This window comes from Ailuropoda melanoleuca, chromosome 5 (genome assembly GCF_002007445.2).
Source record: "Ailuropoda melanoleuca isolate Jingjing chromosome 5, ASM200744v2, whole genome shotgun sequence".
NCBI classification, from domain to species: Eukaryota; Metazoa; Chordata; class Mammalia; order Carnivora; family Ursidae; genus Ailuropoda; species Ailuropoda melanoleuca.
In genome coordinates, this window is record NC_048222.1 from 3,497,807 (window position 1) to 3,513,461 (window position 15,655).

At 43.4% G+C, this 15,655-nt stretch overlaps 1 protein-coding gene across 2 annotated transcripts in view; it reads left to right on the plus strand.

The window, feature by feature from the left end:
- Positions 1-7,255: 7,255 nt before the first annotated feature.
- Positions 7,256-15,655, plus strand: part of DCDC2 (doublecortin domain containing 2) — a 142,718-nt gene continuing 134,318 nt past the window's right edge. For both annotated transcript variants that reach the window (XM_034660256.1, XM_002923759.4), the window contains exons 1-2: positions 7,256-7,655; positions 11,859-11,913. In XM_034660256.1, the coding sequence (XP_034516147.1) occupies positions 7,363-7,655; positions 11,859-11,913 (348 nt within the window). In that variant the 5' untranslated portion in view covers positions 7,256-7,362. The remainder of the gene's footprint in view (positions 7,656-11,858; positions 11,914-15,655) is intronic.

The following is a 15,655-nucleotide window of genomic DNA, read 5'->3' on the forward strand; positions in this document are numbered from 1 at the left end:
TCGAAGATCTTTTTTTTTTTTTTTTAAAGATTTTATTTATTCATCCGACAGAGATAGAGACAGCCAGCGAGAGAGAGAACACAAGCAGGAGAGTGGGAGAGGAAGAAGCAGGCTCATATCAGAGGAGCCTGATGTGGGGCTCGATCCCGTAACGCCAGGATCACGCCCTGAGCCGAAGGCAGACGCTTAACCGCTATGCCACCCAGGTGCCCCTCAACATCGAAGATCTTATTTCCTCAACATCGAAGATCTTATTTCACTGTCTTCTAATTTCTATTGCTGCTTTTGAGAAGTCAGCTATTAATGTCTTTCTTTTGTAGGTAATTTGTCTTTTTCCACAAACTGCTTTTAGGATCATATTTTGTATATTTTCTATGGCAGATTCCCTTCAATATACATAGATGGTGATTGTTTGAATTTATCCTACTTGGGATTCATTTGACTTCCTGAATGGGAGGATTTGTATCCTTCAGCGATTCTGGAAGACACTTCAAATAGTGCCTCTGTGCCATTGTATCTATTTCTGCTTCTGGAATTTTCATCATACCTCTGGTAAATAGTCTTAATTTAGCCTCTGGCCTTTCCTTCATATTTATTTTTCATTTATCCATCTTGCTGTGCAGCTTCTGGGTAACTTCTTTGAATATACTTTTCAATAACTCTCTCTTTGGATGTGACTAATGTGCTATTTAACTTCTTTGTGGAGTTTTTAATTTTAGTTTTTGTTTTTTTGTCTGGAAATTTTATCTTACCATTTTTTAAAACTTTGGTAATTTCTTAAAGTCTCTTGTTCCTTACTAATATTTGCAATAATTTTATTTCTTTAAACATATTAAGATTAATTATCTTATGTTCTGCCTCTGATAATTCCAGGATCTTAAATCTTTGCAGGTCTGGATTTTGTCCATTGTTTCTTCAGGCTCTCACTCATGGCTTGTTTTCTTATAAGTTTTATGTGTTTTGGCTGTGAGTCCATGTTCCTTAGGACATTATGGGAATCACTGGTAGATTGAGTAGAAGTTGTGCTCCTCAGATAGGATTTGTGTTGACTTTCTCAGCCAGCTGAGAGCATTTCCAACCTAGAATCACTTTAAATTTAACTCACATAATTTAGATTACAAAGCTAGGGTAATTAATTTCAGTAGCTACCCAGAGTCCACTGTTATGATTATCAAGTATTGGGGGAAATTTCTCCATCCTTCCTTCCCACTTTACCTCTAGCACGAACGTAAAATTAAGCATATCTCCTCGCTGTACTTGCTCTGTGAAGAGAGTTAATTCTTGTTGCCATTACCTTTACGGGGGAACTTGAGGTCCCAGATCCACGTGGGGCCTCCTATCAGTCTGTCCATCCTGGGAAGGTCCTAGACTTACCTCTTGTGTCTGTCTCCCTGTACAGTTATCAGAACATCATTTCCAGGTCACCAGGGCATGGGCAGGTGTATTTAGGGTTAAAGCTGACTTCGGTGCTTGCTTACCTCCCAAGGTTGCTGTTTTCACTCAGCTTTTGGCTTTTCTGAATTCTTTTCATTCTTGACAAATTGGCAGTGCATTTAAAAAGATTTCAACATTTTTTAATCCAGCATTTTTAAATTTTTTTTTTTACTGTTTTAGAAGGACAGTGATTCAGGATATTTAGCTCATGTTGGAAATAGAGTTCTATCAATATCCTTTTTACGGGCTCAGTAAAGGCAGAAATCGTATATGAACAAATATATTCCACAATAGAATTGAATGCAATGTTGGCCACATCATAGTGGCCATTCAGCTCTCCTCAAGATGTCTTGGTTCTTTCTTCTTCCTTCATGTCTGCATCACGCTTAACTCTCAGATTAATTCATTTAACAAATATTTATTGAACACCTGCCTTTACCGATGATGCTAAGTGCTGGAAGATTCAGGCAAGGTAATATTTCCTTCTGCAGTTCAGGGAAACTAGAAGCTGTCTGTGCAAATTCTCTCAACTTCTCTCTGCCTCTAAACTTGCCATTTTTCTGTTGGGCTTGCAGATCACACTCTAGTGAACTGCAAAGTTTTTCACTGATATTAAATCTTGCCATGAAATCGTACGTCTTTCAGAGGAAGAAAATAGTAACTCAGGAAAATGTGATATTTGGCTTATGTGGAATTTAAAGATAAATTGCTATAGGTTCCTTTGGGGTTTACTTTATGACAGGAAGCAATATAAAAAAAGAAGGATCAAGTTTATTGTTTCAAGAGATTGTGATTACTCATCTCATACTCTAAATAGCAATGTCAGCTAAAGTAGGAGACAATTATTTTTTATTATTAACAACTCCTTAAGTATGTGGCAAGCATTCTTACTAAGATCTAAACCAAGGTAAGGAGAGAGGGCATAATGAGAAGGGGAAGGCTTAGGGCGTGTTAAGTAGATAGAACCTACATGATTTGGCTGTAAATAGGAGATGAGGAAAGTCTTTCTTACAGACACCTTTGGGCACTTTAAATATAGCCAACTGGGGTAGACAATCCAGTAACCTGGATATGAAGAAGAGTTTAGTTGTTACTGGAACCAACTGAGTTAACTGGACAAGAGGAATTCAGGGCTCATCAGAAGCAGCCACTCTTATCCAAATGTATATCCAAGAAACGTAGTGTCAAGGAGCTGAATCCGTTGTTCTTTCTGAGACTGAGATATGAACACCAATTGTAAAGGTGATGACAATCTTTGAGGGAAAACTAGCAGAATATATCCCGCATTCTATAAATATGTCTATTGCCTTGAAAGACTGTCAAAACTCAGTGGTGGGTAAGAGTCTGGCTCCTCACTTGATGGAATGAGCATGGGTTTTATATGCAACCAATGAATCACTAAATTCTATGTCTGAAACTAATCATACATTATATGTTAATTAATTGATTAAAAAGAAAAAGAGTCTGGCTTCCTGTGTAGGTGCTTTCGTCTGCATCCGGCTACGTATTTTCTCTCCAAAGCTAAGCAATTAGTTTTAGAATCTCTTTAGTTGTCAAGTACTTTTTTATTTGCTCATCTGAAAATATAGTTTCTTCCACAGGAGCTTCTAAATATTTTGAGTTTCTAAATATTTTGAAGTTTTATCTTAATTTTTAAACTTAAAACATTTTGCCTTTATCCACTCATCAAATAATTACTTAGTACTAATACACACACACACACACACACACACACACGCGTGCACACACACACACACACATATATTTATCAGCCTCTGTGGGATAAAATGGACATAGTTTTTTTCCTTCAGGGAATTTATACATACACACATATAGAAAGATTAAACACCAAGTTATACAGAGACAAAAATTAAATATATAATTTTACAAAGGTTTATAAACTACAACTGATAAGACGTATGGGGGAAAATATGTAATAAGTGCAGAGCTATTCTGATCTGGGAAATGAGGGGAAATGACATTTAATTGGGACTTGAAGTATTGGTTGAAAGGAGCCAAACACATGGCAGTGGGGGGAAGGAGCTGGAAAGTACATACAAAGTCATATTCAAGGAAGTGGAAGGACAGGTCTTGACGTGGGGAAGACATAGGGAGAGTTGAGTGAGAAGAGAATGGAATGAAACCATTATGAGCCAACATATCCAAGGCTTTGGGATCATTGTGGATGATGTCGGATTTTATCTTACGAAAAACAGGGGGCCTCCAGAAAGTTTTCAGCTGGAAAGTGACATGACTAGATGTGTGTTTTTCAACAGACTTTCAGGCTGGCTGTCCTGTGGAGAATGGTGAGGAGGGAAACACAAGGAGACAGGGTGACATTTTAGGCGATGACAGTGGAAATGGATTTGTAGATGAGCAAATCGATTGATTCACTTGTGAAGAAATATTTGAGAGGGAGAATGGATAGAGGTTGGTGACTGACTGAAGAATACTTATAAACCCAGGGAGCAATGTGATCTGCTTTCAGCACAGTATCACAGTGAATTAATTGTTGTTTCTGCAGAAAGATAGACTCGGAAGCATTTCAGAGATTTTACTCAGGCTCTTGAGGACACGCCACGCGCCTTTACGGTATTATATTTTTGCACACCAAAACTTCCTTGAGAATCCTCTTTTGCCATCTCTCACCCTCAAGCTGTTTCTCACACTTAGGAAGAAGCAGAAAAACAAAACTCTTGTCTCTGTGTGTGTGCTAACATTCCCCAGTATCCATCTAAAGGGGCTTCTCATTCCACCTCAGCTCTTCGTGATCCGGGTTCATGTAGCCTTTGTGGCTTCTGAAATCCTTCTCCCTTTGCTTGGTGGCTTTGGGATTCTGCGCAAGAGCAAGAGAGCACGGCTCCAAGACGAATTCAGCAAAGAACAAGAGCAGAGAGGTTGACTAGATGACTGTGTTTGCTGTTTTGTTTTTTGTTTTTTCTCTGCATAGTCAAATGTGTTCTGTGAGCAAGAGAAAGGTGTGTGTTCAGATGGGTAGATGAGGGCCCATTCATGGAGATGCAGAACTTAGAAAAAGAGAAGGTGTTGGTGAAAACACGAGATCCTGTGAATGTGTTGCGTCTAGGCTGCCTTTTGATAGTCTAGGGTAGCCATTCAGGAGCATGGTGCGCCGAGAGCCGCCTTGTGAGAGTCAATTGCTAAATTTTCAAAAATTTCAAACACAGCCACTAAAAAATTAGATTGGATAAACATACAGTTAAATAAATTGTATTAAAAACAAAAGTAATAAATGGAACTCAAAACTCATCACCACCTACATTTTACTATTATCTATGAAGTTCCACGTCTATAGTAACAGTATGATGGAAATACCAAATAAGGGCATGCAAGTGTGCATCTCTTGGCTTCAGTGAAATGAGATTGGTAGCTGGTAATCAGCCGCATTTGCAGTATTTACACTACAAAAATGGGCAAAAGCTATGAATCAAGGCCTTCGCCTCCCCAACAGCCAGTAACTAAATGCTTGTCACCACTTCACTAAGAGAGAGCTGGATAAATAAGTCCGGCCCCAGGAGACACATCTGCGCTGGAGATGCTGTTGTGGAAGGAAGCAGAACGTACATATGGGGTGGTGGCTTCATGGACTTACAACAAGGCCCCACACTTAGGAACATCCCCGTGTTTGGCTTAATGCTTTGCTGTTGCCATCCTGACATTCTTAATTTTTTAAAAAATATTTTATTTATTTATTCGACAGAGATAGAGACAGCCAGCGAGAGAGGGAACACAAGCAGGGGGAGTGGGAGAGGAAGAAGCAGGCTCATAGCGGAGGAGCCTGATGTGGGGCTCGAGCCCATAACGCCGGGATCACGCCCTGAGCCGAAGGCAGACGCTTAACCGCTGTGCACCCAGCACCCCCTGACATTCTTAATTTTTGAATAAGGGGCAGCACGTTTTCATTTTGCACTGGGCTCGTATAAGTGGTAGAGAGGTTTGGGAGGCCTGGGGGTTGCTTGGTTTACTGCCGTCCATCCCTTAAAACAGATATTCTCTTCTTCCCTTGCTTGGTAGCATATTTGCACACATATTCTTCCCATTCATTCCCTCAACCTGTGCATTCCTTACCACTGGCTCACAAAATTCCTTTCTCTTTTCTCTCTGTATTATTCTCTTCTCTTTGGTCCTCTTTGGAAAACCGTTAACTCTCCAGACATTAACGTAGTAGGTAACTTAAATAAAAAATGTTTAATTAATATGACATGGTGGTCAAGGCAGTTCTGGAATGACAGAGAGCAAGGCTTGAATTTTTGTATGTGACCCGAACTGAGTTCTTTGGTTTCTCTATTCCTTCCTTGGTTTCCTCATCTGAGGAAAGAATAATGCTTACCTCTGAAGGTTATTGTGAGCCTTCAATTAGACAATCTACATAAAGACCTAAATACAAAGCCTGCTACATGGTAAACATTCAGTTACTAGCAGTTATTATCAATATTACTTTTGTTCATTATGATACATTAGAAACAGTCAGTAATCAAGTTTGCACACGACAAGGAGAATTTAAGGAGACTTTTCCTGGCTCCACAATATGTATGTCCCCGAGTGGATCGGGCAACACCTCTTTACTAAAGTTCCACGGTCGTACCCGTGCACTGACCCATACTACTCAAACAGCACGGATGTGGAGTCTTGGGCACAGGCAGCGGGAAAAAGCTCGTCCTCGGCATAAAGTTAGCAGGTGGTAGGCACTCAAAATAGTTCAGGCTGTCCCCTTCATCGCTGTATCCCCAACCTCTAGCATAGCGCCTGGCACACAGGGGTCGTCCATTTATATTATGACTGCATGATAATGCCATCCAAGCTTCCCCTCCAGCCCCCAAACCCTTACTTCTCCACTGTCTCCGGGGAGGTCCCGGGCAAAACCTGCGGGACTCGGGCGCGCGCCAGGACTCGTTCGCCGACTCGGCTCCGCGCGTGGCTGCAGTCGCTATGGAAACGGCGAGAAGTAACAAGTCCATCCCCCCTGGGGGTGAGGGAGGCCCGCGGAGGCAACGGCAGCGGAGGAACAGCGGGAGCGCCGCGCCGCCGCCGAGTTCAGCGCGGTGCCAGCCGAGCTGCCGCACCGCGCCCCAGCCTAGCCCCGCCCGGCCCTCGCCCGAGCCGCCCCTCCCCCAGCCGGCCCTCGATTGTCGCCAGGTACCTCCGTGGCGGGCGCGTCCTCGGGGACCCCACCCGCTGTTTCCCGCCCTGGGACTCGGTTGTGCGCCGCGGTGTTCAAACGGTGCCCACGGGACCTTCGCCGGTGGTGGCGCCGATGGTCGTCCGAGGGGCAAGGGGTCCTGGAAGCTCGAGCCTCCCGCATAGTTGCCCTTTTCCCTCTCAACGCACGTTAGGCTATTATTTTTCAGCAAATAAAAATTCGGACAATTCCAGCCAGAAGCTTAATTGCTTTCATTTGGGGAGCAAGCAGGAGATCAAGGGGTGAGGGGGCAAGGCGAGAAAAGACAAGCGTTTTGGAAGAGTAACACGAATATGATGTGAGAGTTGGAGCATCTTTCTAATTCGTGTGTGCGTGTGAGCGTGCGTGCCCACCTCTCCCTCCGGCGCCCCCTCGGCTTGCGGGCGTAAAGCCCTCGCGTGCTCCTGTCCGGAGGTGGCTACACCTGGGCTCTGCCCATAGAGTGCGAAGCAGGTGTGCTGCGCGCACGGCGAACGCTGATTGGCTGTGCAGACTATGGTGAAATACCTGGACGTGGACCGTGAGTCCCGCAGCCTGCAGGGTCTCCTTGGGGTGCACTCCTGGCGCTCGGCCGTTGCTCCACTTTTTTTTTTTTTTTTTTTTTTTAACCGCGGGCTCGTCTGTTTCGCGTTGGTTTCAGCAGGCGACCTCGCGGGGTGCGTGCGGTGAGGCAGCTGGGCTGCAGAGGCACCTCCCCCGAGAAGCCAGCAGGGCGGCGTCCCGCGGGGAAGATGAGCCGCACAGGCGCCAGGTCCAGCCACCTGTCCCAGCCGGTCGTGAAGAGCGTGCTTGTATACCGCAACGGGGACCCCTTCTTCGCGGGACGCCGCGTCGTCATCCATGAGAAGAAGGTGTCCAGCTTCGACGTCTTTCTGAAGGAGGTGACGGGTGGCGTTCAGGCGCCCTTCGGAGCCGTCAGGAACATCTATACTCCCCGGACCGGGCAGCGCATCCGGAAGCTAGACCAGATCCAGAGCGGGGGCAACTACGTGGCCGGGGGCCAGGAAGCCTTCAAGAAGCTCAAGTGAGTCCGTCTGTCCCCTCCGACCACCATTTAAAGTTGCATTAAAGTGTGCGGTTCGCTTGAGCAAAGGAGTGAGCCCCGCCTCGCCCACCCGCTGTGATTCCAGGGGGCTGGGGCTGCCCCCGTGGTTGCCTGTCTGAGCTCCCGCTGCAGCTGGGGTAGGGGGTTGAAAGTGTGACTGGGGAAGGAATTTCACTTGGGTAACAGGAGGAACAGGAATCTTAGAAAAGTATTCAGTGACCACACTGGTACTTTAGCATATTCTGTTCTGTTTTTTCTTTCCTCTTTTTTCTTGGCACCTGCTTTTTTGAGTTTAAATAACGATTTCTTAAAAATTATTTAGTTTTGGATACTACGTAGTTACCAGAGGAGAAAATGGCTTTCTCCACTTCCTCCACACTGCTTAAATTCTTCCAAACTTTCATTCCAAGTAGAACTGACCACGCCCCACTGTTGTGACCCTCCTCCCACCGCCTGCAGGTTTATGCTATTAGCATAATGCTTGGAAAAGTTTATTGGCTTACTGTATTTGTCTCTATGTCTGTTTGTAGATACTTGATGGCTAGACCTTCCTGTACAGGGCGTCAGTATGGGTGCTTATTCCCAGTTCCTGGCAGGGAGCTCACTCACAGTAGGTGTGCAGTGGGTTAGCAAGCTGTGCTTAGATCTGCGAAGAGAACAAAATGGACAAGATGTGACTCCTTGTCCTAAAGAGTGTGAGATCTAACAGGACAGAGACTACATGCACACTGGTAATTTTAACGTAAAGTACAAAGGAATAACTGCAGTTAGAAAAACAAAGTCATGTGGAAGTTCACAGTTGAGGGACATTGTTTTTGGTGGGGGTAGGTGTTGGAGGACAGGTAGAATTTAATATTCCATAGGATTTTTTTTACAGTTTTATTGAGATATATTTCGCATAACATAAACTTTACTTATTTCAGTCATTTTAGTAGGTTCATGGAGTTGTGCAAACATCAGTATAAATTAATGTTAGGACATGTCCAGCACTCCAACATGAAAGCCTGTTCCTCCCAGTTTCCCCTTCTCCCCATCCTCTGGCAACTGCTAATCTGCTTACTCTCTGTCTGTATGGATTTGTCTGTATGGATTTGTCTGTTCTGGATATTTCGTATCCATGGAATTATACAATATGTGGCCTTTCGTGTTTCTGGCCTTTTTCACTTGGTCTAATGTTTCCCAGTGTAGTGTGAATCAGCAGTTCATTCTTTGTATTGTTGAAGAATATTCCGTGGTTATGGCTATGCCTCATTTTGTTCAACCATTGATAGACATTTGGGTTGTTTCCCTTTGGGCTACTATGAAATAATGCGGCTAGAAACACTTGTGTACAAGTTTTCATTTTTCTTGGTTATATACCTAGGAGTGGAACTACTGGATCGCGTGGAAACTTTATATTTCATAGTTGTTACTATATTTTTATAGTAATTCGGCTTGGGGCTCAGGATAGCAAAAAATTATCTTTACTGTAAAGTGCAGACTTGTGCATTCCCATTTTCACTATATAGAAATATTTCCCCAAATATCACTAACATTGTCTCATATCACTTTTCCTTTCCTGAATGTGCTTAAATTGAGTTCTGAGCATTCCACTTTTTTGTTCTGCTAGACATTCTTCTTAATGCAAGGTGACAGATACACTTGGGTTTCATTTTCCCTTCCTGGAAACCTCCTTTAGCATACTTTGTCTAACTTCATAGACAAGAACTAAATGAAGTGATGTGCTTCAAAGATACTTAGAACTTAAAAATCAGGAGACATGAGGCTGAGCTCTTTATTAGCTGTGTATCTTTGGGCAGGCCGCTTGACTCAGCAAGTCAGCTTCCTGATACCCACAAGGAGCCTCAGCAGGCCTGCCTCACCGGGTTGTTAGAAAAGTGAATTGCAGTGGATGTGAATGTGCTTTGTAAACATCAAAAGGTCATATAACTACAAAGCATCACTGTGTCCATGCACAATACAAGTTTCATCATGTATTTTGTTGATTTTTAAAAAATTAAATAATTCCCATAAAACAGCAGTTTCGTGGGAATGGAACTCTGTTTCAGAATCTATTAACAGCTCAAAATTGCAGACTCACTTTTGTAACTCATATTCTCTTCTGTTTATTTGGCACTACCAGCTCAAACGATAAAAACAGGTCCAGTTCCAAACCAAATAGAAAGTGTACTTCAAGTCATTCGTTGTGTAGATATAAGAGATTTGCATGGTTAGTTTTGCTTTTAATTCACATAGAGAAAACCCCCGAGTTTGTTGTAACAGTTTCCGTGGTTAGTTTTCCATGCTGACAGATGAATGGTTTATTTATTTCTGTTAAAGTAGTAGTATCTATGGTTATGATGATAAGCCCAGAAGATTTAAATGCTGAATATATTTGAAGCTTAGCAGTTGCAAGTTTACATAACATGGAGCAACTGGCAGAACAGAAGAAAGCCCAGAAGACAGCGGTTAAGCATCTGCCTTCGGCTCAGGGCGTGATCCCGGCGTTATGGGATCGAGCCCCACATCAGGCTCTTCCTCTATGAGCCTGCTTCTTCCTCTCCCACTCCCCCTGCTTGTGTTCCCTCTCTCGCTGGCTGTCTCTATCTCTGTCGAATAAAGAAATTAAAAAATCTTTAAAAAAAAAAAAAAAGAAGAAAGCCCAGAAGATATTGAAGGTAATTTATGTCATTTAGGCCCTAAAGGATGTTGGGGAACTTATCAATGGTAGAAAAAAATTATTCAAATGAAAACGATCAACTTCTTTCTTGAATTTTTTTTACTCAGATTTTTCCTAATATTTTTGAAACCACAATTAAACTTGGGGTAGCTATTCAACCTTTATTTTATAGTGGGGAATTCTAGAGATAGTTATTTTCCTTAAAAATTTTCCTATGTGTTTTTGGAAGTTGACTTTACTTCATTAATGGATCTGAGATCACTTTTCTGCACGTGGCAGTTAAGCTCTTTTGCTCTTTTGTCAGAAATCAGTCCCTGCAGATTTGCAAAAGAGCCATTTTATTGCTAAACAGGGGGAGTCTTGCACTGTCTTATGTAAACACTGTTCATGTGAAAAAAAATATAATTCCCAGTGGTATTGATTAACTAAAGCATTCTATCCAAAAATGCAACCACAATAACAAAACATAGCAGAAATGAATTCTAATATAAACTCTTTTTTTGACAGCTCAGCAATTATGGTAGTTGTATCTTTGTATCTATGGGTATAAATTAAATGCTAGATTTATACTTATTTTTTATATTAAAACATTTATTTAGCACCTGCTATGGGTGAAGGACAGTGGAACCAGATCACAGGGATGGACTTAGGGCTTGAGGTTGACAAAAGTGTAGTTTGCAGTTTGCACTCACATTATAGCTAAAGAAGGCTCACTAGTTAATCTATAGCAACTAGTAATTTAGTAATAGGGGTCTCCAGAGGTTAACTAGTCCACCCATGCGCATTTTAGCCAAACCAACGCCCTAAACCATCCCCCGTGGCTGAGCATTTCCATATCATGAAAGTGTTTTCATAGGGAAGAAGATTCCCCAGCCTTTCACAGGTGGTTTAATGCTTGCTATCAGTACTTCCTTTGTTGTTGTTTTTGATGATTTTTAGATTTTATGTATTTATATATGAGAGAGAGAGAGAGAGTGAGTAGGAGGGAGAGAAAATCTGAAGCAGACTCCAAGCTGAGCCCAGAGCCCAATGTGGGACTAGATCCTACGACTGTGAGATCATGACCTGAGCCGAAACCAAGAGTCATCGGTTGCTTAACTGACTGAGCCACCCAGGGGTCCCAGTACTTCCTTTGTTTTGACCTAAAGGATATGATTAATGGAACCTTTAAGGACCTGTACATGCAGACTACTCTTTCTATCAAAACTGGTGTAAGAATTAGAAATACCCCATAGATAGTCAGGGGCCAGCCATTGTGGGGGAAAAATGTCCCCTCGAAGAAGTATGTGTTTCTAAGACTTCTGTTTCGTTGAAGTTGGGTGAAGAAGACATGTCTCTGCTGGTGATGCTCAGAGCAGTTCCTGCTACCCTAAGAGCTTTTAATTAGTAGCTATGGATTTTTGCTTTAGGCTGAAGTATTTCCTATGGTTTGCTTTAGTTTTCAATAATTTTTTGTAAGGAATTTATGTAACTCACTCCAAAGCAATAAAAGAAACCCTTACTGTTTTGTTTTCCTCCCCCAGTTACTTGGACATAGGAGAAATGAAGAAGAGACCTATGGAAGTTGTTAATACAGAGGTAATGTGAACAGTATCTTGAAGGTTCAAAAAAATAACAATGCCATTTTTGTATTTCTTATAGCATGTCTTAAAATTTGGACGGCATTCTAATCATTTGTGGACAAAGGTATCCATGTTTCAGGTTTTGCTTATGTTATAGCTGAAGAATGACCACTAGTTAGAATCGGTAGCAAGTAGTAAAAAGTACAACAGCGCATCATTGGTTCTGGATGGAATTTTGTTTGAAGGATATGCAACTGTTCAAAGCAAGCTACCTTGCTTGAAATTGGTGACCAAGGCCAAATTTCTGTGATAGAATTTGAGGGGTGTGAATTCTTTAAAAGCGAGCATACATGTGCTCTGGGTTCTATGTCTTTGATGAGGGTGTTGACAATGTGCAACAGGTGTGCAATGAATTTTTCAAATACACTTCCTTAAACAGATTATCCTTCATAAGGGGAAGCATTCACACGGACTCTAATGTGCTGAGTGTTCTTCCACTGAGGAGTGGTAGCTCTTCTTGGTGTCTCTTATGGGCAGGTCTGTGCACCAGCCCCACAGACAAGGTTCTGACTGATGGATGCACATCTTACCTGTGAGAAACCCACCCCTTCCTCCAACTAGGAGACTGCATCTCTTCCCCTTTATTTCTCACTGGTGATTTCCTCCTCTTCTCCTTTCTTCTGACTGCATAGACCTGCTGTCACCTTTCAGTTCCGCTCGGCCCTTCCCCACCAGCCTTCCAGAGGAGACGAAGAGAAAGAAGTAGGAGCAGTTTGGGCATGCAGAGGAGACGGGAGCGGTGGTGAAGAGCAGCAGTCTGTGCTCTCCGACTACCCAAGCCCTGCTCCTCCCTGGGCCCCTCTGTCGCCCTCCTGTCCTCCTCAGTCTCCCTCCCAGTCTAGCCAAGGATGTATTCCTTCCCCTCACCCGGCATCCCTGGTCTCGATCTTCAACACAGAGACGCTCCTCCCCGAAGTCCACACCAGGACCACACCCAGAGCCCACTTTGAGCAAGGGGAGCCCCTACTTTCATTGCCAGGAAGGGAAAGTTTGGGGCTCCTGGCATACCCAAAAGGGAAGTGTGAGTGCATTTTCTCATGAAGACGTTACTCTGACTCTCGGTTCTACTGTATTCTGTTGTTTGAGGCACAGCAGTAGCTTTTGTGAGCTGTTCTGAGAACCTATTATGTGTGTAATTCTTACTGTGGGGAAATACCTCTCTCTTTTCCACAACTGATTTACAATCAAACTTTTAGAATTCAGCAAGTTTAAAGTTAGAGGACTACCTGTGTTCAGAATTTGAGAACAGACTTGATAGACACCAGGCTTTCACAAAAACTATAGACACTGTTTTCTTTTTTTTTTCTTTTTTTTTCATGCATTTTTTAAATTATATTATGTTAATCACCATACAGTACATCCCCGGATTCCGATGTAAAGTTTAATGCTTCATTAGTTGCGTATAACACCCAGTGCACCATGCAATACGTGCCCTCCTTACTACCCATCACCAGTCTATCCCATTCCCCCACCCCCTCCCCTCTGAAGTCTTCAGTTTGTTTCTCATAGTCCATAGTCTCTCATGTTTCATTCCCCCTTCTGATTACCCCCCTTTTCTTTATCCCTTTCTTCCCCTACCGATCCTCCTAGTTCTTATGTTCCATAGATGAGAGAAATCATATGATAATTGTCTTTCTCTGCTTGACTTATTTCACTTAGCATTATCTCCTCCAGTGCCGTCCATGTTGCAGCAAATGTTGAGAATTCGTTCTTTCTGATAGCTGAGTAATATTCCATTGTATATATGGACCACAGCTTCTTAATCCAGTCATCTGTTGAAGGGCATCTCGGCTCCTTCCATGATTTGGCTATTGTGGACAATGCAGCTATGAACATTGGGGTGCATATGGCCCTTCTCTTTACTACGTCTGTATCTTTGGGGTAAACACCCAGTAGTGCAATGGCTGGGTCATAGGGTAGTTCAATTTTTAACTTTTTAAGGGACCTCCACACTGTTTCAGAGTGGCTGTACCAACTTGCATTCCCACCAACAATGTAGGAGGGATCCCCTTTCTCCACATCCTCTCCAACAATTAGACACTGTTTTCTTGATCTAAGGTGGTGATTTCATTCAGCATTCTATCTACAGAGAAAAGGTGGCACCCCTTGTTAAAGGCTATTGATGACCGCTGTTCTTGGGAGGAAGATAACCTATCTTCTTCCCAGTCACAGGGAGGGGTCCAGAGAATTCTTGAAGTGGGTGTAGAACATGGATACATAGAATCGGATGGTGGAGGGTGGGTTCAAGGGGGGATATTTCAGGGAACAGCAAAGACCAAGCTTATTCAGAGATGTTCCGGTATCAAGGGTGAGTAACGTTACTTATCAAAATTGGGGGCATTTCCCTCAAACCTGAGATAATGTCATACTGTTTGAGTTGCCTGTGTTGGGCTATGTAATGAAGGCCATCACACCAGTGTACGTGATTCAGTTATCTTCATTGCTTTAACATATTAATTCTAGAATCCCCAGCACATGTTACTATAGGAAGACCCTTTACAGTTCAGAGGCATTCTGCTGGATGTGTACCTTTGTGTCCTGGCCACCGCGGCTCCCTTCACACATGTGGTAGGAAGCCCAGCCAATGGGTGCTGGGAGTTAGCGGCCTTCCTTCCCTTCTCCCACAGCACCCTCACCCAAGCCCACAATATGATTGGGTGCTCTTTAGATAGTTAATAATGTAGACACAGTGGTATCCCCTTGCTGACCACAGATCACAGTAATGAGAATGTGCATGTCACCTTGACATTTGAAGTCCTTTTGTGGTTTCGGTCACTGCTTTTCTGTTCCATGAGGCTCATCTTCAAAGAGACGCTGAAAGGACAGCCAGGCCTGTACCTCTTCTTTGTGACCGTATCACCAGGACAGAGAAAGGCAGAACTCTAATGGACCTCTTCCACTAACCCCAAAGAAGCGCATGGCCTTTTTTTTTTTTTTAAAGATTTTTATTTATTTATTTATTTGACAGAGACAGCCAGCGAGAGAGGGAACACAAGCAGGGGGAGTGGGAAAGGAAGAAGCAGGCTCCCAGCGGGGCAGGGACCCCGATGCGGGGCTCGATCCAGGACTCTGGGATAACGCCCTGAGCTGAAGGCAGACGCTTAACAACTGTGCCACCCAGGCGCCCCAGAAGTGCATGGTCTCATTTGGCCCACACTTTGGATGGCAGGAGGAAAGGGGGGGAAGAAGCAAAAGGAAATAATTAGAAACTGAGAAGGCGTCTCTGTGGGGGTTTGCACCTGCTCCAAGATGGGGCAGCACGGTGGGCTCAAAGCAGACTTCCGTCATCTCCCTACATACCCAGCTTGCTTTCACTAATATCCAGATAAAGGAAGCTTCTAGATCAGGCTTGGACTCTTGCTCCTAGTTCTCAGTCATATTTTATAGCCGTATTCTCCTCTTTCTTCCCACACTCCCTCCATCAATGGTGGTCTTAATAAAAATGATTGCTCATCTTCTGACCTTGGCAGCTCATTTCTTGTTTACGTCTTCCCGGTCCTCTCTTTGCTTCCTTCTCCCCTCCTCCCAGCCCAGGTATAGATCTCTTAGGATGCTTCCACATTCCAAGTCAACTCACCAGCTTTTCTCTTTCCTCTGCCACCTAAGCTGGCTGTGGGAGTGCTCTGTCCTCCAGGGCTGGGAGCCTCTAATCTGCACGTGGGCTACTTTTCCTCTTCCTTACCAGCCCCACTGTGCTC